Raw genomic sequence first — 26,567 nt, 5'->3', positions numbered from 1 at the left:
CTTAAAGGGGTTGTAAACCTTTGTGTTTTTTCACCTTAATGCATGCGTTCGCAGTCACGAAGAACGCAGTGGGCGCACCCGCAGCGCCGCTTCTTAAAAGGGACATACCTGTACGCCTTGCCCACCAGTGGCATTCTGTAGTGGGGTGCATCAGTCTGACACACCGCTACACTGATCTGAGTAAAGATCATCTGATGGAGGCTCTTTACCATGTGATCAGCCATGTCCAATCATGGCTGATCATGATGTAAACAGGAAGAGCCTTTGATCGGCTTTTCCTCACTCGCGTCTGACATACGTGAGTAGAGGAGAGTCGATCGGCTGCTCTCCTGACAGGGGGTCTGTGCTGAGTGTTTATCAGTGCAGCCCCCCCTCGGATGCCCACCCAGGACTGCCAGGACCACCAGGGATTGCCACCACAATGGACCACCAGGCAGCTGGCAATCAGTGCCCAGGCAGCTGCCAATCAGTGCCCATCCCCAATGCCTGCCAGTGCCATCAGTGATGCCTATCAATGCCATCTATCAGTGCCACATATCGGTGCCCCAGCAGTGCCAAGTAGCAGTGCTGCCTATCAGTGCCACCCATGAGTGCCCATCAGTGCCACCTATCAGGGCCCATCAGTGCTGCATATCAGCGCCACCCATCAGTGATGCCTACCAGTGCCCATCAGTGCCACCTAATTGGTGCCAACTCATCTGTCCCACCTTATCAGTGCCCATCAGTGAAGGATAAAACGTACTTATTTACAAAAAATTTATTTACTTTAGAGGCGATTCAGTTCGCATTGTGCGCTATATAAGTATTTCATTCATTCATTCATTCAGAGAGCAGCTGCAATAAGTACTTTTTTTATCCAAAATTGCAGCATGCCATTATACTTACATATTTTGAGTTTTTCTGGTTTATCTATTGCTGATTTGAGTATTTTTTTTTTTTTTTGTTTTGAGATTACAGTATCCCAAGCATTTCATTAAATGTACATTGAGCTGTAAAGAGCAGTTTAAAGCGGTTCTCCACACTGAAGTGGAAGTTCCGCTCATCTGATCCCTGTGCAGTTACCTGGATAATCAAGGTATCTGCACCCACTTCTGGGTCAAGACCCCCGCAGACCGTGGCAGATCCCCACACAGTTCCCAGGACACAGCGGGGACCAGCAGAGATGTGCAGCGCGACTCGCGCATGCGCAGTAGGGAGCCAGGCAGTGAAGCCGCAACGCTTCACTTCCCGATTCCCTGACAGAGGATGGCGGCGGGGGCAGCAGAGAGACGAGAGATCGCTTGTCATCTGCCGCCGACATCGCTGGACCCTGGGACAGGTAAGTGTGAATTTATTAAAAGTTAGCAGCTGCAATATTTGTAGCTGCTGGCTTTTAATATTTTTTTTAAAGGTGCAGAACCGCTTTAAGTGACTGAGCATATCTGTTAGAGATCAAATGCCATTACATATGAAGTAATTTGTTATGTGTAACAAGGATAATGATAACGTTCGGTGGCAAAAAAAAAAACAATGCTTCCTTGTTTTTTTCCTTTCTTTACAGAACTACTGTTATTCATACCAAAATATGGACAAAATAAAATTGTCAGGGTCTTTGTAGTCATAGGACTGCTAATTTGCCTGTTTATACTCTTTCCCAGAGCCATAAAACCAACATAACTTGCAATATTTGGATATTGTAGCAACTCCTTTACTCTCATCTATGCAAAGTGTAAAGTTTACACTGGAGTTCTGCTTTGATCAGCCTTTGCATTGTTAGCCCAAAAAATTCATCCTTAAATGTAGTTAATGGGTACCCTGCAGTTTTTTTTTAGAAAAATATTCCATTAACTAAAATTCTTACCATGAGGCAAAAAGAAATGTTTGTGGATCATTCGCAGAAGTTCTTCCTGGATACAGGCCCTTTTTTGGCTCTGTGCCTGGTTATCTAAACCTAACTTCCTCACCAATGTCACTCTTCTTCTTTGCTTTCATTACAGAAAATACACCAATTCGAGGTAAGGCATTTCCATATAGCAACGCCTCCTTAAGTTATTGAAATCTTTTTTCACCTTGTCTATTTAGCTTTATATTTATTTGGGCCCTTTTATTGTTCTTTTTCTTGAGTATAGGTTTTAATTTCTGTAAGTACAGTACATTGCTATTGTACTACTTCTGGTTTTAGCAGTATTATAGATCACTTAATGATTACAATGCACAGACATTGTACATTTTATCCAGAGCTTGGTAAGTATTACTGATCTTATACATTTCTTTAACAAATAAATGGACCTAATTATATAAAACTTTTTAAGGAGCCACTAAATCTAAAATGTATCGGTATACATGTATATTTTGCATTACCTTCGCAAAATCAGAGACTCTTAGCAAAGCTAACTGTGTATCTATCTGTATGTATGTGTGTGTATATATATTTATATATATATATATATATATATATATATATATATATAATGTATGTATTCTGCCCATATTTTGAATGTTTAGGATCTCTGCCTTAGCAACTGCTAAATTATAATCTGTTCCTCATTTAAGTTATAGTAATAGATACAATCTTTTTTTAAAATGCTGCCTGAACTATTTGTAAAGATAAGCATCAAATCACCAAAAATGCCTCAATATATCAAGAAATTCTGTAGTAAATTTATTGGAATGTTTTGTTTGTAAAGGTTTGTCTAAGTAAAAAGAAATGTTAAATGTTTATTATAAAGGACAGCCTTTTAATTATTATGACTTCTATGAAAAACAGATCACAGTTTATTGTATACTATAATGCATATACACATCTCACCTGTTGGCCTCATCATTTAAATAGGCAAATTTTTAGATTTAGTGGCAGTTTTAATATTACCCTCTCCTTCACATCTTATCAAGTTCGCTATCTCACAACATGGTAATTATTCAAAAATCATATCAAAATTGTTAAAATAAATGTTCATATTCTAAATATATTTTCTAGCTCATTCTGTTGTTTGAATTTATTTTATAATTCTGTCTAATACAGGTGTATATCTGTAATACATGTGTTGTTACATTTATGCAAAATGCTGTGGTGCCTAATATGTAATTACAAAATCTTTAGTAATGTTCAATGCACTTTTTTTTGAGGGGGGGGGGGGGGGGTACCATATTTTAAATCATTATTTGCTTCCTTTTAAGCAAAGCATATGCTATGTTGTCAATTTGAAGACCAAGTATGATTGATACACACATATATATATATATATATATATATATATATATATATATATGTGTTATATGTTTAAACTGTTACATTCTGACAAGGATTGTCAGTTAGTGGTTACTAAATACAATATTTACTTGAAAGCAGAGTTCCACTCGAAAGTGGACGCTCCACTTGTTTGCAGCAAGGTCCCCCAGTAGTTCGACCCCTCTCCTCTCTCCGCCGCCGGGCCAGTTAGAAAGCACAGCTCAGTGGGAAATCGGCTGTGAAGCCGAAAGGCTTCACTGCCAGTTTCCCTTACTACGAATGGCAGCTGCAGCACCCGTGAGCCGATCAGAAAAAAACACGGCTGGGGTGCCGACATCGCAGGATCCCTGGACAGGTAAGTGTCCTATTATTAAAAGTCAGCAGCTATAGTATTTGTAGCTGGTCACTTTTAATTTTTGAAGGGGGGGGCTGGAGCTCCGCTTTAATAGTAGGTATAACAGAGCTTCTTGTGTGTTACCATTAGCTCTTAGTACTATAGGAATAATATTTTAGTGTTTATATTAACTGTGTTGTTGTTTTTTTTTGTTTTTTTTGTTTTGTTTTTTTGTTTTGTTTTCTCTTTAGGTGCCTTACAAATTGAAAACAGTGAAGAGACTGATCAGGGGAAGTACGAATGTGTTGCAACCAACAGTGCTGGTGTTCGCTACTCTTCACCTGCTAATCTTTATGTGAGAGGTAGGGAGCAGCTGGGCTCTGCACACTGGTAATGTGAACATTCTGAAGGCCATACTTGCTATCTTGTCCTCATATCTCCAGTTCTGGCTTTAACATTTTAATAATTTAATGTTTCTGAAAGTGGTCTGTCAATATATATTAATTGTATACTCTACTAGATCATATTATTCATGAACAGGGTAGGTATAATTCTTAAGCACACTGCAGACATAAAAGTGTACTTCAGGATACTATTTACTTTTACTGTGCTGTGTTCTATTAGTGATGTCAATAACATGGCATGTATTTATTTCATCAACACGTATCATATGTGTTCACTACATGCTTTAATTGATACTTTGAAATGACAAAAGCCTTTAGTGTCAAGAAATTTTACAGAATATAAAATATACATATTGAACATTTCAAACTTTATTCAACAAAATACATGTTTTTTTTTTTTTTTTGGTCAGTTTAAACTCAACAAAGAAAAAAATCTACCACTTATGGACTCCTGCTGTCATTCTGGCAGTATACAAATATAGTGAATGCATAGCCCAAAACAAAGAATGACAGATACATAACCAAGTTATTTTGTGTATAGATAGTTAAATGTCGGAATAACATTTTTTTTAAATATTAGGAGAATGCCACACAGCTGCAATAATTATGTTGGGAATGTATAAATAAAATAAATATTCGGGAAAAAGTATCTAATAATCTGCATATGTCTCATGAATAGTTAGTTATTGGTGGGTTTAAAAAATACTAGACAGTAACATATTAAATATGCCTAAATACTTGATCTTATTTTACTTTTACTAGGGCATCTGCAATTGAGGAGTATATTTATGCATACATAAATTCATTATGACCCAATATTGTAGAGATCGTTATATTCTTTCTCTTTTACTGTGATTTAAAACAACATTGCAGTTTGTAATGATCATGACAACATTGGGTCTGTTGCTAAATAACAAGTATTATATACTGAGCATATATATATGTATATATTGTACGGTATAAAAGCAAATGTAATATATATGTGTCCAGTATAGATGGAGTAAAAATGTAGGTACAAATGCAGAAGATAAGTAAATATATTTGTTGCTAGTTTTAATTTACATATATATATATATATCTATATATATATAGATGGATTAGTCGCTTTGCAGCTGAAAGCCTGGAGAAGGTCTTTTTTTACTCTCTCTGTGTCTCCCCTATTTTTTCTCTTCTCCTCATGTCATTGTGTTCTGCATCAAACCCCTTAACATCCCTCAGAGCTACGAGAAGGTTGGTGTGTTTTTTTTTGTTTTTGTTTTGTTTTATTTTGTTTCTTTTTTACGTTCTTTACCCACATTTTTACATACAAAGCTAAAAAAATTATTAAAAAAATGATTCTTTCAATGAAGGGCAGTGCAACTGTCCATGGGCTTTGGGGATTGAGATGATATTGCATTGTGAGACACCTCTATGCATCCTTGGTAATGTTGCTGGGTTTTTGCACTTTTCGTCGTCATTATTGGGTGCTCGGGCAGTAAGTCTGATGCATGATAGAAGAATGTAACTTTATTTGCATGATTTTGTTTTTATTATTATTTCAATGTAACCTTATTTGTTTTTGTTATTACTGTGTTGCTCTGTAGTTCAAATTTTAAAGTTTTGTTGCATTTTAGACAGTAGTTGCATGTTCAAAATAAAAACGTTGTTCCTGCCCTGTGGTGATAAAATATATTCGTGTTAAACAACTTGTCATGTTACACAGCAAATACCACATTTGTGCAGTATTAAAGTTAGGTAATATATCTAAGAAACACAATGGTTATTTAAAATAGTAATACAATTTAAAAATGAAGCCTATCAACATGTAAAATTTCAGGTCTTTCCATTGTTACTGCTGCAGCATACAGTACAAAGACTTTTTAGGCAAATGTGTGCTTCCAGTTTTGTGACAAGAAGTTGGAGAAGGTCCTTTTCTGTTCATATATTACTGCGCCACTGTGGACCATGTCAGGATTTTAATAAAAACCTCACCCCTTTTGAATGCTTTTAGGATGGGCCAAGTCTTCTTATCCAGCATCAGTATGTGACATTACAAATGTTCTTTTGCTGAATGAGCACACATTCTCACTGTCACATTCTATAATCTTGTGAAAAGCTTTCACAGAAGGGTAGAGGCTGTTTTAGCTACTGGGGTAGGTGGGGTGAGAGACACAACCCCATATTAGGTACCATCCCATAAGAAGACCAACAAGGTCATAAAGGTGGGAGGGATAGGTGCGCTAGAACTTATAAAATACCAGAATAATCCTGTGACATATTATATCCTGTTTTTAAATACTGAAAAGTGTATGTGACTATAAAAAGTGCAAAAATTACTCAAAATTAAAACACATAAACAGTCCAAAAAAGGAGGGAGAGAGACACAAGGAGATGAATTTCAGTCCATTAAAGTGACTCCATAAAACACCCTTCAAGTATATAGCAGGTGCGCCCAGAGAGAGAGGTTCATCCACCACCAGATTCAGTAAGGCTTACCAGCTGACAAGATCTCTTTTTAGGGAGATCATACAAGCATGCAAACAAAACGATCGTTCCTGGTCCCTTCACTAGGCTCTGCTGGCGTCTCCAACTCCTGTACCCCTTTCTCAGATCGTCTCACGTTCCACCATAATCATTTAGTAGGAAAAAAGAGAAAGGCTCCCATAGCGTAACTCCATATAAAATTTTAATCCAAACGTAATAAAATAAAGTAACAAACTCACAGATTTCCAGCTGAATACAAGGAGATAGGAGAGAGCCGGCTGGCTCGAGATTCAGCTGGAAATCTGTGAGTTTGTTACTTTATTTTATTAAAAATGAACGATCGTTTTGTTTGCAAGCTTGTATGATCTCCCTAAAAAGAGATCTTGTCAGCTGGTAAGCCTTACTGAATCTGGTGGTGGATGAACCTCTCTCTCTGGGCGCACCTGCTATATACTTGAAGGGTGTTTTATGGAGTCACTTTAATGGACTGAAATTCATCTCCTTGTGTCTCTCTCCCTCCTTTTTTGGACTGTTTATGTGTTTTCATTTTGAGTAATTTTTGCACTTTTTATAGTCACATACACTTTTCAGTATTTAACCACTTGCCGCCCGCCCTATAGGCAATTGACGGCTGCAAAGTGGTTGCATAATCCTGACCGGACGTCATATGACGTGATCAGGATTATGAGCCGCTGCGCACCCCCGGGGGCGCGCATCGCGGCGATCGTTGTTGCAGGGTGTCAGTCTGACACCCGGCAAATACGATCTCGGTAAAGAGTCTCCGACGGAGACTCTTTACCACGTGATCAGCCGTGTCCAATCACGGCTGATCACAGTGTAAATGGGAAGAGCCGGTGATCGGCTTTCCCTCACTCGCGTCTGTCAGACGCGAGTAGAGGAGAGCCGATCGGCTGCTCCTCTGACAGGGGGGGTCTGTGCTGATCGATTATCTGCACAGCCCCCCCGAGGATGCCCACACTGGACCACCAGGGACGCCACCAGACCACCAGGGAAAAGGTAATCCTCCCTAGACCACCAGGGATGCCAGTCAGCACAATGGATGCCAATCAATGCCCATAATGGATGCCAATCAGTGCCCACAATGGGCATCACTGATTGGCATGCATTATTGTTTGGCACTGATTGGCATCCATTACTATAGTATAACACCAATGCCGCCTATGAGTGCCCACCTGTACCTGTGCCGCCTATGAGTGCCCACCTGTGCCGCCTATCAGTGCCCACCTGTGCCGCCTATCCGTGCCCACCCATGCCCATCTGTGCCGCCTATCCATGCCCATCTGTGCCGCCTATCCATGCCCATCTGTGCCGCCCATCCATGCCAATCCGTGCCAGCTATCAGTGCCAATTTGTGCCACCTATCAGTGTCCGTCCGTGTCGCCCATCCGTGTCGCCCATCAGTGCCGCCTATCAGTGCCACATATCAGTGTCCATCAATGCCACCTCATCAGTGCCACTTCATTGGTGCCACATTGGTGCCCATCAGTGCCGCCTTATCAGTGCCCATCAGTGTAGCCCCATCAGTGCCCATCAGTGAAGGAGAAAACGTACTTATTTACAAAGTTTTGAAACTGAAACAAAAAAAAAAATCATTTTTTCTTTTTCAAAATTTTACGGTATTTTTTTATTTGTAGCGCAAAAAATAAAAACTGTAGAGGTGAGCAAATACCACCAAAAGAAAGCTCTATTTGTGGGAAAAAAATGATAAAAATTTCATTTGGGTACAGTGTAGCATGACCGCGCAATTGTTATTCAAAGTGCGACAGCGCTGAAAGCTCAAAATTGGTCTGGGCAGGAAGGTGTTTAAGTGCCCTGTATTGAAGTGGTTAAAAACAGGATATAATATGTCACATGATTATTCTGGTATTTTATAAGTCCTAGCGCAGCTGTATTTTTAGATTTCTGTGTATTGTGGGTATCTCACATTGTGTTGCGGCAAGAATTTATTATTACTTGTATTATTATTATTTTAAATCTTGCCTCACTGGTACAGGTTTTTATTTTGATCATTTGAACAATTTTTTGGACAGCGCTGTTTTCTAACGATTTTTTGGGGAGGGATAGGTGTCCGCAAACCTTTGACCATATAATGTGCAGTTAGAACTCTTTCACACTGGGGCTTTAGGGAAGTTTGCAGTGGGGCTGCTATTTTTAGCAGTGCTTTACCATCATTCTAGCGCTGCTTTTCAGCCGCTTTTAACCCTCGCTATCGACGGAAAAAGGGTTAAAAGCGATGGCAAAGCGCTGCTGCAGTGGCACTGCCCATTGATTTCAATGAGTAAGGGCGCTTTAGGAGTGGTACATACAACGCTCCTAAAGCGTCTCAAAGATGCTGCTTGCAGGACTTTTTTGACATGCTGCCAGTGCACTGCTCCCATGTGAAAGCCCTCGGGCTTTTACAATGGAGTGACAAGAGAGGCACTTTGCAGGTGCTATTTTTAGCGATATAGCAACTGTAAAGCGTCTCAGTGTGAAAGGGGTAAGACACTTGTATTGCTGCCTCCCCTGCTCCTTCATCATCTGTCAATCTTGTACTCACCTGTCCCTGATGCGAAGACCAGAATGTAAGTGAAACTGCAGTTACACCTAAAGAGCTAAACCTTGAAAATATTTATTGCACCAAGGGTTTGGACCATATCAACCTTACCATTTAATGCAAGTACCTTTCTATAGGGATAATTTGTGTGTTTTTTTAGATCCCAGCAGAAAAAAAACTGCTAATTCTTTAATAATTTCTTTCACAACTTTTATAAAAAGGCATAGTTATATCAAAATAGTGAGATAATTCAGTAGCATTTACTTTTTTTTTAATGAGCAGGCATTTCTAAGTAGCATGACATAGTTATAACTTGCACTGGGCAGGAACAAAGTTTGAAGGCAGTAAACTTGTAATTGTAAGTGTTGTATGTTCTACTTATGCATTGCTGTGTGTTTGCATTGGACAAAATAGATTAGATTACACCTTGTAAAGTAAAACTTAGGTGTATAAATTCTACTTCTTCCCTTTTTTCTCTGCTAACATGCTTTGTTTTTAGTCTAGTTGACTATATATGTACTAGTATTTATTGATTACAAACCTTTTTTTGCAATGTATGCAATCATAAACAGGTGTAATCTAAGCTTCAATTATAATGTAGAGGCTGCACATTTTTGGCACCCCTCCTCACAACCCTTTCCTTTACATTTTGGAATAAGATGGAATAATTCCTGTCTCACCAAAATGATCAAATATATGTCTTCCCCCCACCCTGTCTGGAGCCACCGCTTGCTGACTGTTGGAGTGCAATTTAATTACTAAATTCTGTCAGTGCTTCAGATGGTCATTACATTATATTTTATTTCATAGTAATTATACTTTTATCATTTTTGTTCTCTAAATCGGAGCTTGAAAGTTTGAGGTTTGACCGGAGGATAATTGTAAAGAGTACTCACAGAGCATACTTTTAATTATGGAGAATACAGTTCACAAAATCCAAAATCCATATTCAGAACAAAGGACAATACAAAATAAAAAGAGGGAAAGAAGTTCTGTCAAAGCTGAATGTGTAACCTGCTTACAAATCAATGTTTAGTAGACTGTTAAGTCAAAACGTCTCTAATGTGTACTGTCTATTAATATTTAGATGAAGGTAAAAAAAAACAAAAAACAGGTTGACAAGGCTTGTTATTGTTTTCTTCTTCAGATACTGTCTAAAAGATATACTTCAAATAACTACTGTAACAATTAGGAATAAGGTGCAAGAAGCATACATTACAATAACACCTAGTCAAAGATTATCTTTCCCTTTTATATGAACACTAAAGGGCTATGACATTTAGACAGAAATAACCAGTCAACAGCTCTCTTGAGCCAAGATGTTTCCCCATATCACAAATCATGTGCCCAGCATTTGGCAGAGACTTTGTGACTTTAGACCATTAGAGGGAGTTCAGGGTGAAGGTCTTAGCAAATTACATTTCAAGCTTTCTCGCTAACTTTTATACATAGCATGAACTTTGGATTTTGATTCTGTCTGAATTTTGAGTCTTAAAGATTTTCGCTTACTTTCCAAAAAGTTGTTGTTTTGGTGTGGATGAGACAAAGGCTGTAATTTCATGTATACCTAATTTTCACTCCCCCCCTTATAAATAAAAAATAATTAAAAATAAATAAATAAAAAACTCTACTGCCAAAACTCCAAAATTAATTATAGCCCAAGAGACTGGGGGAAAGAGAAAGGGAAGGAAGGAAAAAATAAAAGGCAGGCTGACCAGAACAGCTGATCTCACCATGCTGCTTTGCAAACAATAAAAGGTTGGAGAGTATTTCCACATATATGTGCAAAATGATATAAGACGTAGATAAAAAACTCCAAGATAACAAAACCCAAAAAAGGCAGCATAAGCATCAATTTTAAAATATTGAGGAGTGGTCATGTAAAACAAAACCAATCCAACTACTCTTTGTGGTAATAGTTTTTATTTATAGAAAGCAATAACATTTTTATTAAAAAATACACTCAAAGAAAGATTTTTTGTATTTTTACAGCTTGCCTGATTTGAAGACAAAAACTGATCTTAACATAGGTTTTTCAATAATTTTAACTGTGTAGACCTCAATGTCTAAATTAAATAATCTTCTAAGACCAGGACATTGGGCTTATTGTGAGTCTATGGTATACATGCTTTGATGATCCAATGGTCTTTTCCCCACTAAAAGCTCTAAAGAGGAAAAAGTATATTTACATTTTTTTACTCCTTTAATATGTAGATAGAGCTACAGGGAGCACCATTGGCAGTTTCTTTCTCACAGAAATGTCTGTTTTCTGAAAGATGCACACAATAGTTAGCAGCCTTATCCTCCAATCTTCACCCAAAACAAAATCAATAGAATCAGATGATTGGTATGTTTGCAATTACAAAAAGAAAATATATGTATTTTATGCCTTTACTTTAAAGATTTTGGCATTAAAGGTAAAATTTACCCTAAGTTTATGTTTTTGTTAAAGGTGAAGTCTGTTGGTGCAAAGTCACTTAATGACTTGTTATATCTTTTGGGGACTTCAATGATAAGATCTTCATGTGCCACAGTTTCTAGCTCTGTTCCCATCCACCATAGAGTAGTGAGAATTTCAGTAGATCTTGGAATGTTCACAGCACTCTGTGTTCTACATAGTATGCAATAAATTAAAGATTAAATAAATCAGTAGGTTTAAAGCAATTTGAGGCATTTTTTCCCAGTCTACATCTTGCCACTACAAGATTAAAGTTTATCTTGCTAAATCAGATACTGAATATAACAGTGATTTTGTGTACTCAAAGCCAGTTATATGAACATTTTTCATATAAATGGAGTCTGATTTTGTCATAAATGTAGTGGACCTGTCTGTGTCACCAGGTGAATATAGGCCCAAAAGAGGGCTGAGGTACATGGTCTAAAGAACCACACAGTGTTCACCAGAGCACCCTGCAAGGGATGATGTGCTTTCCCACAGACGGCTCCCAGGTTGCAGCGTTCATCTGGGCAGGGCAACAGCTAACAGCAGGCAGAAAGGAAGCATTGTACAATTTTGTTAACCATAATTAGTATTGAAACAAAAGTCACTTAAACGGTTCCTGGGACAAGATACTTAGAAAGGTAGCACACAGGCAACTCTCAAGTGCACTGCGTGGGAATATATAGCTTTCCTGGATATGACCTCAGAGGAATTGTCCAGCGGTACTTTTCCTAAGGAACCAGTGGGAGTGAGGATTTGAATAGACCTATGGTAGTTTCTTAGGAATTTAGACTAATGAACAGGTATCAAGTTTGGGACCTAGCTGAAAAAAGTAGACTGATCTTTTTGCATCTTGAACAGCTGTGGACAGTAATCCAGGTTGATTCTCAATTCTCAAGTGAACTGTGACATGACCCTTCCTTTTGGGGATCCCCCTGACATACTGGGAAATTGATGGTGGAAGAGTTGTTGCACAGATGATGCCCTTTATTGTATGTATGTCTAAGAACAAGATTTAGGCTGGGTTCACAAAAAAAGCATGGGGGGGGGGGGGGTAAGAACGAAAACATAAATGTGGGGGAATGGGCCCTAAGGCTCCATGCACATTGGGCTTAAAAAAAGTTTGTTCTCTTTGGAGCAAAAAAAACGCTCATATAGAGCATTTTTTGTACAAAGTTCAAACAAGTTTAGGAGAGTTTTTAGTTTTTTCTGCCAGTGAGCGCCAATCAGAAACACGAATGAGAAGGTTTTTTTTTTCCTGCCTCTAAACGCTGATCTCAAAATACACCTATAAACGTCCTAATATGCATGGATACATAGGATAGCACTGAGTTGCTTCTACAGGCAGAACACAAAACTTCTGTAGAAGCGAAGTTTTTTACTCCAGTGTGCATGTAGCCTAAATGTATTTTTAATTACTTTTAGTATCACTACCTGAACTTTGTCTTTGTTATCTCCTCACAATCGTCTATCGCCAAAATCATACTAAGGCTATAAAAGAATAGGTAGATGTCTTTGACAACTATGAGTGGGAGACATTCCTATATCATCGAGGCTCACTGGCCATTGAATTGAATGTGGGGCTTAATTGGCCATTCTAAATACTGGCCTTACATGCAGCCTCTTATACCTCAGTACAAGTTGCCTTTCCATCGTTATGCAGTACTATAGACCTGTACGTGCAGTACATCCTCTCTCTTTTCTTGCTAGCTATATATTTGAAATTTTCTAGAATAATGGAGGGAGATAATGAGATTCTTTAAAAAAATCCAACGGCAGATTACCAAACTTGGAAGGAGTAATTGTAAATGCTCAATTTTGTTTTGTTTTTTAAATAACAAACATGTCATATTTTCCCATTTCTGTTCAATGGTTTTGCACAGAGCAGCCCGATCCTCCTCAGGTCCACCCCTGGCGTTCCTGGCTATGGATCCTGCTGCTGTCTCTGAGCCAATGAGGAGGGAGAGAGCAGACAGAGCCTCTGCTCTCGTGCACATCACTGGATCATGATTGGGCTCAGGTAAGTATAAGAAGGAGCTGGGAGGGAGCTGCCTACAGAAGTTTTTTTTTTACCTTAATGCAGAGAATGCATAAAGATAAAAAAAAGTCTGTCTTTATAACCACTTCAAATATGTATATACTTAGTGCTGATAGAAAATATACCATATTTTTTAAAAAAGAGCAACTTAATTTCACATACATTATACAGAGGGTATTAGAGCTGCATGATTATTAGTTAAAGAATCAAAATTGCGATTCTACACTCCTCCCAATCTTAAAACAGCATTTCCCTGATTCTATGTAACAAGTATAAATTGGAGTATCCCCGCGCTATCATAAAAAATATAGACTATCACTAAGGGCAGGTTGCAGCAAACCACCGACAGAGGTATAAACCCTACCACCAAAAATAGTTTGTAAAAATCAAATAAATGGTGTTGCGCTACCTTAGAATATTTAAACTAAACTAAAGTGCCTAGTACATAAAGTGTCTGATGTAATTATTTCAAACTAAATAGCAAAATAGCAACCCCTAATATTATATAAATATAGCAAATTCTCCCTAGACCAAACAATTACATAGGAGTACAAAGGGGTATGATCCAGAAATGCAGATACCCTAACCAAATTATACAAAAGCAGCAAACAATCCAATAAGTGAATAAAGTGTCTAGTGCTTAAATAACAACAAAAATACAAAAAGTAGTAAAGTGTCTGGTGCTTAAATATTCATAGACCCATTAGTCCATGATCGCATATGTAAAGACCAAAACCGCCAATTAGTGCGATAATAAAGTGCGACCAAATTTCTCATAAATAAATAAAATCAAGTACAATAAATAAAAAAATAAATCATTACTGATACAAACGTGGATCACACAGTGCAAAAAAAAAAAAACAAGTTAAAAAGAAGAAATGGGATTGAGTCTCTATGTAAACATAAATGAATAAAGTGACAAGTGACTCATTTAGTGCTTCTTCAAATAGAGAGTGCCAAAACCAGTGAGTTTAACTCTTGTGCCTCTTCAGTGCTCACAGCACACCAGGTGGAGTGGCCCCTTACCTTACTGCTGTAAGGTAAACAGCAGAGTAGAAAAATGGCAAACAATCCAGGAAATGTATCCCTACTCTTGGCAGGTTAATACTGTCCCAACGGCTGGTGTTGGTAACTTAATAGTTTTCACAAGGGTCTCATGAAGGAAAGAAAGGTAGGCTCCAATGGTGAAGTACGTATGTAAATTTATTAATTAAAAGATAATGAAAAGGTACTCACAAACAGGTAACAAACAGCTTGCATAACAAACAAACGAGCGTTCCGCTCGTATTACGGACATCACTTCCGGTGTCCTAGTTCCTCCTATTCCAACGCGTATCGTCACCTTATATGTGACTTCATCAGGGAATGAAATATAGGTTTACGGAAGTGTCTTTTATACTAACATGTATGGTGGCCATTATTCCGGAGCCTCCCATAGAATAACATTGCCGCGGCCATTTTTTAAGTTGATCAGGCTACAACCGCGGCCATTTTTTGTATGACCAACCGTCGGCCATTTTCCCAAAGCCATCCCACAACTAAAATTCACGTGGCCAATTTATTAAATTAGGCTACACCCGCGGCCATTTTTCCTATGTCTAGATGGTATGGCAGACAATTTCCCAGAGCCGCCCATGGATAAGCATCCATGCGGACATTTTCCTAAAGCTTCAGTTTCGCCCGTAGTTGTTTACTATATATCCAAATAGATATATCTAACTCGTTCTTCTCTAATGAGCCCCATAAAGTAATTCCTTAAAGCCAGACCATTGTTATTTAAGCACTAAACACTTTATTCACTTATTGGATTGTTTGCTGCTTTTGTATAATTTGGTTGGGGTATCTGCATTTCTGGATCATACTCCTTTGCACTCCTATGTAATTGTTTGGTCTAGGGAGAATTTGCTATATTTATATAATATTAGGGGTTGCTATTTTTCTATTTAGTTTGAAATAATTACATCAGACACTTTATGCACTAGGCACTTTAGTTTAGTTTAAATATTCTAAGGTAGCGCAACATCATTTATTTGATTCTATGTAACAAGTGAAGAGCGTTCTCTGCTCACTTTTGACAGTTTAACCACTTAAAGACTAAACTTTTTTCTGACACTTGTTGCTTACAAGTTAAAATCAGTATTTTTTTGGCTAGAAAATTACTAAGAAACCTCAAACATCATATGTATATAATTTTTTATTATATATATATATATATATATATATATATATATATATATATATATATATAAAATACACCGCTCCCAGAATGCAGTGCCCATTGAAATGAATGGGCAGCGCTGCCGAAGCGCCTGCAAAGCACTTCAGCGGCGCAACACTGCCGCTATTCACCCTTTCTTCAGCTGCTAGCGGTGGTTAAACTGCCCGCTAGTGGCTGAATAGCATCACCGTGGTGATGCCCGCACCACCCCAGTGTGAAAGGGCTCTTAGGTTTACTGGCATTAAGAGATTAACCCAGGGGCGGTGATAGGAACAGACGTCTTTTAGATAGAGAGGCATGGTGGATATTTAGATTAAAAACAATGGTGCCTCAGGGGTTAAACCTCAGATGGGACCTAGATTTACAGGGGGAAGAAACTCTGGACAGCTGCACTCTGGATGGAATCTGTAGTAAGAAGCAGCTCTGGAGGGTCATAAAAGAAAGAGAAAGACGCCTCCAAGTGCAATGGTTAAAAGATTTATTACATGCACAATGGGATTAAAACCATTTACAACAGGGCTTGACAAATTTGCTTGGAATCTAGGAGCCAGCTAAAAAAAGATAGGAGCCAGGTCCGTAACGGCGATCTGGACCTGTCCCTGGCCTGACATGGAGACGAGTGAGGGGAAGATAGCCCCCCCCCCCCCCCCGCCACCTGTCTCCAAGTCATTGCCCATAGCTCTTAGAGGGACATTTTATTTATTTATTTATTTATTTTCAAATGACAATTTTTTTTTAAATTGCATTTTAGTGTAAATATGAGATCTGAGATCTCTCTGACCCCAGATCTCATATTTAAGAGGTCCTGTCATGCTTTTTTCTATTACAAGGGATTTTTACATTCCTTGTAATATGAATAAAAGTGACACAATTTTTTTTAAAGAACAGTGAAAAAAATCAAAATAAAAGTTAAAATAAGAAAAACATTTTTTTTAAACGAGCCCTGTCCCGCCTGCATATGAAAGCGGTGTTCAAACCACACATGTGAGGTATTGCTGTGATCGGTAGAGCCGAGAGCAATAATTCTAGCCCTAGACCTCCTCTAACTCAAAACGTGCAACCTGTAGAATTTTTTAAACGTCGCCTATGGAGATTTTAAAGGGTAAAAGTTTGTCGCCATTCCATGAGCGGGCGTAATTTTGAAGCATGACATGTTGGGTATCAATTTACTCGGCGTATCATTATCTTTCACAATAAAATTTTTTTTTTTAGCTAACTTTACTGTTGTCTTATTTTTTATTAAATACATAATTTTTCCCCAAAAAAGTGCGCTTGTAAGTCCGCTGCGCAAATGGTGTGACAGACAGTATTGCAACGACCACCATTTTATTCTCTAGGGTGTTAGAATAAAAAAATATATATAATGTTTAGAGGTTCTAAATAAAGGGAAGGAGATAGGCAGGCAATGAAAAGAGGCAGGGGAAGCTCCATTAGCATTGCTGTTTGTCAAACCAACGGCCACCACAAGAGGGCGCCAGATTCCAGAAGGAATCATAGGACCGCAGAAGGCCTCAAAGCCACGGCCTAAATTACCAGCCGCCGGCGGAACGGCCCGACGCGATCACGCCGGGGCGGTCCACAGAGTTGGATACCCCCAGCTGTGTAAAGGGAAAACTAGTGCGCTCCACCTAATATGTCATAGGAAAATATATAAAATGAATGTATATAGGAAGCAGCCAGCATAAAAAAAGTGATCTCTGCACCAAAAATTGAGTATATAAATTAATAAGAATGCGGCGCTACCTAAAAGTGCTAAACCTATAAGTGAATAATAATCCCAAAATAGATGTAAATCAAATAATATCCACTGAGTGTAACATAAGTACAATGAGAAATAGATCCATATAAAAAATCCAAATCAAATTACGCGTGCAAACAATAAATGTGCAACAATTAGTGAATAAAAGTCCGTGAAAGAATTAATCAAATACTTAAATAATCTACATAGATAGTCCAAATATAAACAAGCGTATAAGTATCAAAATAAATATAGAAAATCTATAAGGTGAAAATACGTGGAAAAACAAATATAGTGATTATTTAAACAATCAATATACACACGTGATAGTCCATAAATAAAGGCCATTTATGGACTATCACGTGTGTATATTGATTGTTTAAATAATCACTATATTTGTTTTTCCACGTATTTTCACCTTATAGATTTTCTATATTTATTTTGATACTTATACACTTGTTTATATTTGGACTATCTATGTAGATTATTTAAGTATTTGATTAATTCTTTCACGGACTTTTATTCACTAATTGTTGCACATTTATTGTTTGCACGCGTAATTTGATTTGGATTTTTTATATGGATCTATTTCTCATTGTACTTATGTTACACTCAGTGGATATTATTTGATTTACATCTATTTTGGGATTATTATTCACTTATAGGTTTAGCACTTTTAGGTAGCGCCGCATTCTTATTAATTTATATACCCCCAGCTGTGCTGCCCCAGGTGCCAGATCGCTAATTCTAGTCGCAAATGTGACCTGGCGCCCAGGTTTTGTCGAGCCCTGACTTACAAGATAGTAAGAAGTCATAGGCATATAATGGTTTTTCCTCATGTGGATCGTTGTAATCCTTCATCTGTCTGGGGGAGAGAGAGAGACATCCTGCAGCTCCCTGGTGACATGGATTGGCAAGCAAGTGAAGATGCGATGAGGCAACCCAGGTTCTGGAATGCATACGGCCGATGTGACATCAGGTGAAGGTGGTGGGCGTTAACGCGTTTTGGAGCATGCACGCGCCCATGCTTGCTCGATGAGCTTATGAGTGGTTGGGGGGGAGATGAGAGGGGTTGGTGTCTGTTTGTGTAGGCTGTGGGGGAAAAGAGGAGCGGAGTGTAGACCTGTTGGATGTTGATTTAATAAAGGGCCAGAGTCATGTGACATATTCAGCACATTGGATTTAGTGTGCGTCTCATCTTAATGGTCTCATAATGAACATACAGGGTGTGGCAGCACGCAGGTAAAGTCACCTGGTTGTATCCAGGATGGGAAATATGTGTGCCCTAGATTCAGGCTTTATGCAGACTTGTATAATTAGAGGGGAAGAGTTAATGAGCCCAGCTGAAGTAAGTGGGCTCATTAAGACTTCTACAAAAAACCCCAGCATGCTTAGGGAGATGCTCCATCCTGGAACCAGTTTTGTGTTTGTATAGACTGGGGAGTGGGACACCTGTTCTGTGCGGTGAGTTAACGCCTGTGTGGCAAACCTTTACAACCGAGACAGGGACTGGTGCAGCACAAGGCTGCACTCAGTTGGTAGACAGGGAATCTAAGTGTGTAATTAGAGGTCAAGCTGACCAGGATTTATTTTCATGTTTTATTTTTGTTTGGCTGTTATATGTTTCACTGCATGTAGCATAAATAAACCGCATCTTTTGTTTTTTTGCACCTACAACGCTGTCTGCTGTGCCTAATTTTGTGTTGTGAACCCATCCAGGGGGTCACACACACCCGCTGCCGAGCTAACCCCCTCACAGTTGGTGGAGAATTTTGGCAGTTTTTTTTTATTTATTTTTTAAGGCCAGCATGGAGGAGATACTGAGACAGCTGGCTCTAGCAAATGCAAACCAGCAGCAAGCAAATGCAAATCAGCAGCAAACAAATGCAGGTTTACAAAAGAGCCTTGCAGCTCAACAACAGAGCCTTGCAGCCCAGCAGCAGACAAATGCAACTTTGCAGCAGAGTCTGGAAGCTCAGCAGAAAGCTCACCAGCAGAGTCTGGAAGCTCAGCAGAAAGCTCACCTGCAGAGTCTGGAAGCTCAGCAACAAGCCCAGCAGCAATCTGAAGCCCGCTTCATAGACCTGTTGCAGAAGCAAGAGCAGTGTTTTCAACAGCAAATAGAGACATTAATACAGCAACGTCCGCAGACCAATGAGGCAAGTGGTTACAATAATACCTCATCCTTTGGTGTGAGCCGTTTACTGACAAAAATGACTGGAGAGGATGATCCGGAGGTGTTTTTGACCACATTTGAAAGGACTGCTGAAAGGGAAAAGTGGCCTAAGGAGCAATGGGCTGGACTGGTGGCCCCTCTGTTAACTGGGGAATCGCAGAAAGCTTATTATGACCTAGAGCCTGACCAAGCAAAAGACTATGTGGTGCTAAAAACAGAAATATTGGCACGGCTGGGTGTCACCCTGGCCGTCCGGGCTCAGCGTGTGCATAATTGGACTTTTCAGGTTGGAAAACCCCCCAGGTCTCAAATGTATGATCTCATTCACCTGAGCAGGAAGTGGCTGCAGCCAGAGACTTTGACCGCACCAAACATTGTGGAACGTGTTGTTATGGATCGTTTCCTGAGAGCTCTTCCTAATGCCATCCAAAAATGGGTAAGCCATGGAGACCCAGAAAATGCAGATAAACTTGTGGATCTGGTTGAGAGGTACTTGGCTACAGAGAGCCTGACCACCTCTTCCAGGGACTCACGGACTTTCCACCCTAAGACCAGATCATCCCCAGTGGCAGGTAAGATGACTCCAAGGGGTGAGGGTGGAGAGAGTGAGAGGGTGGGAGTTCTACCTAAGGTCTGGCGGGAGCAGCCCGGGAAGCCCAGGCTGCAAGAGGCAGCGAAAAAGATTATTTGCTACCGCTGCCGGCAAGAGGGACATATTGCAGCCAATTGCCCAGTTGTGGACGAGCCTATGCAATGTGACTTTATAAGGGAGAGACGTCAGTCGCTGTTTGCGACAGTTGCATGCACTGCCATTCAGGGACCTGAGAAACATTTATGTAAAATGCGTATTAATGGTAGAAATGTTGATGTGTTGCTGGATTCAGGTAGCCTGGTAACATTGATAAAAGCTGAATTAGTTACTACAAAGGTCTCTGGGAAGAACAAGGTGGCTGTTATTTGTGTGCATGGGGACACCCGAGAGTATCCTGTAACTTCAGTGTTTTTTGAGACCCCCAAAGGTAACCTCTCTCATCAGGTGGGGTTAGTGTCTCACTTACCACATGATGCTATTGTGGGAAGGGATTTTCCAAAATTCTGGGAACTCTGGGATTGTCCTGAGCCCCCCACTGGTGCCCCTATAGACCAGGAAGATGACCAGAATTCCTCTGGGAGTGGTGAGGACTCTCCTAAATTTCCCTTGTCGGTATTGGCGGGGGAAACTCGAGAAACTGGGGAGGAGCCAACATCCTCAGATGAAAACATGCCGTCTGTTGAGTTTTCGGATCTTGAGGTTCACAGGGAAAATTTTGCCACAGAACAGTTAAAAGACCCCATCCTAATAAAGGCACGGGAAAATGTGGTGAAAATAGATGGCGAGTTAGTGAACCCAGATAAGATTTGCACTTACCCATACTTCACTATGGAAAGGGACCTGCTGTATCGAGTGGCTCAAAGGGCAGAAGAAACCATTGAGCAACTTGTGGTGCCCAAACCTTACAGGAAGTTGGTGTTAGAATTGGCCCATGGGCACATTCTGGGAGGTCATCTGGGGACTGAGAAAACCAGAGAGAGGGTATTGCAGAGATTCTATTGGCCTGGGGTCATGAAGGAAACAGAAAATTATTGTTCCTCCTGCCCTGTGTGTCAGAAGTCGGCACCTATGCCACATTTCCGTAACCCGCTGGTACCTCTTCCTATCATTGAGGTCCCCTTTGAGAGGATCGCAATGGATTTGGTAGGTCCGATAATGAAGTCTGCTAGGGGGCATCAGTACATTTTGGTTATATTGGACTATGCCACCCGTTATCCGGAAGCAATTCCTCTTCGAAATACCTCGGCCAAAACCATAGCCAAAGAGCTATCTCTTGTTTTTAGCCGCGTGGGTATTTGTAAGGAACTGCTTACGGACCAAGGTACACCCTTTATGTCCCGGGTTATGAAAGAACTATGCAAGTTGTACAAAGTAACACAAATGCGTACATCTGTGTATCACCCCCAAACAGATGGGTTGGTTGAAAGATTCAACAAAACCCTAAAACAAATGTTAAAGAAGGTGGTGGATAGAGATGGAAAGAATTGGGACTGTCTAATACCCTATCTGATGTTTGCCATTAGGGAGGTACCCCAATCCTCTATGGGTTTCTCACCCTTCGAGTTGCTCTATGGGAGACACCCAAGAGGGCTGCTGGATATCGCCAAGGAAACTTGTGAAAATGAGAGTTCTCCTCACAGGAGTGTGATTGAGCATGTCGCCCTGATGCAAGATAGGATTGCACAGGTAATGCCAATTGTAAAGGAACATTTAACCCAAGCGCAGTTAGCACAGCAGAGGGTGTACAACCGTGGGGCCAAGACCCGTACTTTTTCCCCGGGGGATAGGGTCTTGGTGCTAGTCCCTACGGTTGAAAGCAAATTTCTGGCCAAATGGCAAGGTCCATATGAAGTAATTGAAAAAATTAGTGAGGTGAACTACAGGGTTAGACAGCCAGGAAGGTGAAAGCCGGAGCAGGTCTATCACGTCAATCTGCTGAAAGCCTGGAGGGATAGGGAATCCCTAGTCGCAGAGACTTTGTCACAAGCACAGCCTGATTGCTTAGTTCCTGAGGTTGGAATAGCAGACACCTTATCGAAACCCCAACAACAGGAGGTTAAAGAGTTTGTACTCCGTAACAAAGAGATTTTCTCTGAGCTGCCGGGACAAACATCTGGCGTAGAGCATGACATTATCACCCCGCCAGGAGAAAGGGTAAAACTAAAACCTTATAGAATACCAGAGGCCCGACGGGAGGCAATACGTGGGGAGGTTCAAAGGATGCTGGAATTGGGTGTGATAGAGGAGTCCCAGAGTGACTGGTCCAGTCCCATCGTACTAGTGCCCAAACCTGATGGGAGCTGGCGGTTTTGCAACGATTTTCGACAATTGAATAAAGTTACAAAATTTGACACCTACCCCATGCCCCGTATAGATGAGTTGATTGACCGGCTGGGAACAGCCCGATATATGACAACTCTTGATCTCACCAAAGGGTATTGGCAAATTCCCCTGGCCGAGAAGGCCAAGGAGAAAACTGCTATTGTAACCCCAGATGGGGCATTCCAATATAAGAGAATGCCGTTTGGGTTACAGAATGCACCGGCAACATTCCAGCGGAAAATGGACAAGATTCTGAGGCCCCATCAGAAATATGCTGCAGCTTACTTGGATGATGTGATTATCCATAGCACAGACTGGGTCTCACATTTGCCAAAAGTACAAGCAGTCCTAGACTCTATCCGGGAAGCTGGGTTTACGGCCAATCCAAAGAAGTGTACCATTGGACAGGAGGAGGCCAAATATCTTGGGTACACTATTGGGAGGGGGGTGATAAAACCCCAAGTCAATAAAGTCGAGGCCATACAGAGTTGGCCACGTCCCAACAGCAAGAAACAGGTACGAGCCTTTCTGGGAATCGCTGGCTATTATCGACGATTCATTCCCCATTTTGCTTCTCAGGCTGTGCCCCTCACCAACCTGACAAAAGGGAAAGAGTCTGTCATGGTTAAATGGTCCCCAGAGGCTGAAGAAGCATTTCAGTCCTTAAAAACAGCTTTATGTAGCCAGCCAGTGTTGTACTCGCCAGACTTCTCTAAGGACTTCGTTGTACAAACTGATGCATCAGACATTGGGTTAGGAGCAGTGTTATCCCAGGTCTGGAACGGGGAAGAGCACCCAGTCATTTACCTCAGCAGGAAGTTGAAGTCCCATGAGGTAAATTACGCCACGATTGAGAAGGAATGTTTAGCAGTGAAGTGGGCTCTAGATTCCCTTCGGTACTATCTGCTAGGTAGGCACTTTGACCTGGTGACTGATCACGCTCCTTTAAAGTGGATGGCTCAGAACAAGGAGACCAATAGAAGGGTAAATAGGTGGTTCCTGGCCCTACAAGAATTTAACTTTACAGTTAAGCATCGCCCTGGTGTTAAAATGGGGAATGTTGATGCTTTGTCTCGGATACATGCATGTCTGACTACTTGTGTTACAACCCCAAGGTTGAAACAAGAGGGGGGGGTATGTGGCAGCACGCAGGTAAAGTCACCTGGTTGTATCCAGGATGGGAAATATGTGTGCCCTAGATTCAGGCTTTATGCAGAGTTGTATAATTAGAGGGGAAGAGTTAATGAGCCCAGCTGAAGTAAGTGGGCTCATTAAGACCTCTACAAAAAACCCCAGCATGCTTAGGGAGATGCTCCATCCTGGAACCAGTTTTGTGTTTGTATAGACTGGGGAGTGTGACACCTGTTCTGTGCGGTGAGTTAACGCCTGTGTGGCAAACCTCTACAACCGAGACAGGGACTGGTGCAGCACAAGGCTGCACTCAGTTGGTAGACAGGGAATCTAAGTGTGTAATTAGAGGTCAAGCTGACCAGGATTTATTTTCATGTTTTATTTTTGTTTGGCTGTTATATGTTTCACTGCATGTAGCATAAATAAACCGCATCTTTTGTTTTTTTGCACCTACAACGCTGTCTGCTGTGCCTAATTTTGTGTTGTGAACCCATCCAGGGGGTCACACACACCCGCTGCCGAGCTAACCCCCTCACAAGGGTTAGAGCAGGATTAGCACAATGTAACAGCAAAACGCTGGTCTAACAGAGGCGATCTGTCACGGTCGCTCTGTGATCTTTCCTGGCTGGCAGAATGGTGGTGCTGGAGAGGAGGCTTGGAACGCTCGCTGGACCAAAGCTATGGTCGGTATGACGTCATGGTGTTCGCGACGTGTTTCCAGGCTAGAGCTCCCTGTTGGTGGGAGGAATGTGCGCTCCTTTTTCAAGCTAATTCAGAAAATTTGGATGTGTTGTATTTATATAAATGTGGTGCTAGTGGGGAATTTTTATATTGCTACAGGCAGCATTGATTAAAATGACCATTTAACAGAAGGTAAAATAATAATAATAATAAAACACGATAAACAACGGTAACAATGTACATGTGTGGTTAGGATTATAAATTGAATCTGATGTAGGTGGGGATTGTATCATACTTCCAATGTATAAAATGAAAACATCTAAGTTATACATTAGCTGTAATTGGGATTGCATTGGTATAAACCATGGTATAGCCTCACTGCATATATTACATGACCTTTATTGTATGTTAGTGGGCAATAGAGCTGCAACTAACGATTAATTTGTCTGTCGACTAATCTATCGATTATTTTTTCGATTAGTCAACGACTATCCGATTATTTTTTTATTAATTTGTTAATGAATCTAGTGTGTTCTTTTTGTGATTAGATAATAATCCTTTGGATAACTTTACAAAAAAATGATACGTACGACTTCTAAATATAATATTTCAACTTTTATTACATTTTTTCCAAAAAGTACTTCAATGTGGTAAAGTTTTTACAGTATAAAAAAGTGCCAAAAATAAAATGTAAACAACACTTTAGCATCAGGCACGAATAATGGTTATGCCATTGCCATTAATTCAGAGCCTGAAGCATTAAAAAAAATGCCATATAAAATGCTACAAAAGCACTGCTGCTCTGCACTGCTGCTCATGCTCAACACTGTGTAGTGTGTACAAAACACATGAAAGACATAATATACCAAAATAAAGTGCCCAAAAATAAAAAGGTAATGCTTTAGGGCATGAGGCATGAAAATTCCATATAAATTCTGCCTAACACTTTGCAAAAGATGCATTCTGAAGGCATTGTGTGTTACCTTACTACTCAACCACACATAATGCCTTCAGAATGCATCTTTTGCAAAGTGTTAGGCAGAATTTATATGGCATTATGCCTCTTGACCTAAAGTGTTATTGTTTAACACCACAAAAATGCTGGTCAACATACAATAACACTATGTATTTTAATCATCTTTGATTGAATTAAATACATAGTGTTATTGTAGAGAGTGCTGATTGAGCAGTATTTATGTGTCGTGTTACTTTAATTCTAATGCAAAACATACCTGAGGAGGTAACATAGTTTTCAAGAAGGAGCCATATCCAACAAAAGCACTGCTGCTCTGAGTCTGAAGTCTGAAATGCTGCTCAACACTGTGCAAAAACACAAGTTCCCAAAAATAAAACGTAACGCTTTAGGGCATGAGGCATGAAAATGCCATATAAATTCTGCCTAACACTTTGCAAAAGATGAATTCAGAAGGCATTGTGCTGGGTAACCTTACCTTACTACTCCTCAACCACACATGCCTTCAGAATGCATCTTTTGCAAAGTGTTAGGCAGAATTTATATGGCATTATGCCTCTTGACCTAAAGTGTTGTTTAACACCACAAAAATGCTGGTCAACATACAATAACACTATGTAATTGTAATCATTGATGATTGAATATATAGTGTTATTGTAGAGTCAGAGTGCTGATTGAGCAGTATTTTTGTGGTGTGTTACTTTTAATTGTAATGTAAAACATACCTGAGGAGGTAATAGTTTTCAAGGAAGGAAGCAAGGAGGAACCAAGCCCACCAAAAGCACTGCTCAACACTGTGGCTGTGCAAAAATATGGCCAATACAACACTGAAGGCAGCCATGAGCCATCTCAACATAAATACACTAATACAGCCCAACAAGAACACAACACAGTCATGACAAGTGCAAAAGGTTGGGGGCCTGTGTTACTTCCTCCATTACAATGCTATATTTTAGCATTGCAATGGAGGAAGGTTAGCATATCAACATGCTCTGATGTTAGGCTTGCTCTTTTTTTAGTCACAATGTTGCCAGCAACTGAGAAAAGCCTTTCAGATGGGGTTGATGTTGCAGGCACAGACAAGTAACTCTTTGCCAGCATGGCCAAGATGGGAAACCTCTTTTCATTTTCCTTCCACCATTTCAGCGGATTTTCTTCCTTTAGAATAGCCTGCTCACTGAAATACATGTGTATCTCATTCCGCACAACTTCACTGTGGGTTTCTTGATCTTGGATGTGACCAGTGTCATCCTCGCCATTACTGTGGTGGTCATCTGAATCTGAAGAACCGA

At 40.1% G+C, this 26,567-nt stretch overlaps 1 protein-coding gene across 23 annotated transcripts in view; it reads left to right on the top strand.

Annotated features, from left to right (window-relative positions):
• The window catches only part of PTPRS (protein tyrosine phosphatase receptor type S), a 733,740-nt gene that overhangs the window by 225,448 nt on the left and 481,725 nt on the right, over positions 1 to 26,567 (top strand). For 12 of the 23 annotated variants that reach the window (XM_077475693.1, XM_077475688.1, XM_077475691.1 and 9 more), the window contains 2 exons: positions 3,794 to 3,904; positions 5,165 to 5,176. In XM_077475693.1, the coding sequence (XP_077331819.1) occupies positions 3,794 to 3,904; positions 5,165 to 5,176 (123 nt within the window). Of the gene's footprint in view, positions 1 to 1,930; positions 1,995 to 3,793; positions 3,905 to 5,164; positions 5,177 to 26,567 lie in introns of those variants that run through there. The other 11 variants (XM_077475694.1, XM_077475692.1, XM_077475708.1 and 8 more) reach the window with 3 other exon arrangements.

Source organism: Lithobates pipiens, unplaced genomic scaffold (genome assembly GCF_037356315.1).
Source record: "Lithobates pipiens isolate NorthernLeopardFrog02 unplaced genomic scaffold, aLitPip1_a1.2 Scaffold_13, whole genome shotgun sequence".
Taxonomy (NCBI): Eukaryota; Metazoa; Chordata; class Amphibia; order Anura; family Ranidae; genus Lithobates; species Lithobates pipiens.
The sequence above is the reverse complement of the archived record's forward strand: the minus strand, read 5'-3'. Positions and strand labels throughout refer to the sequence as shown.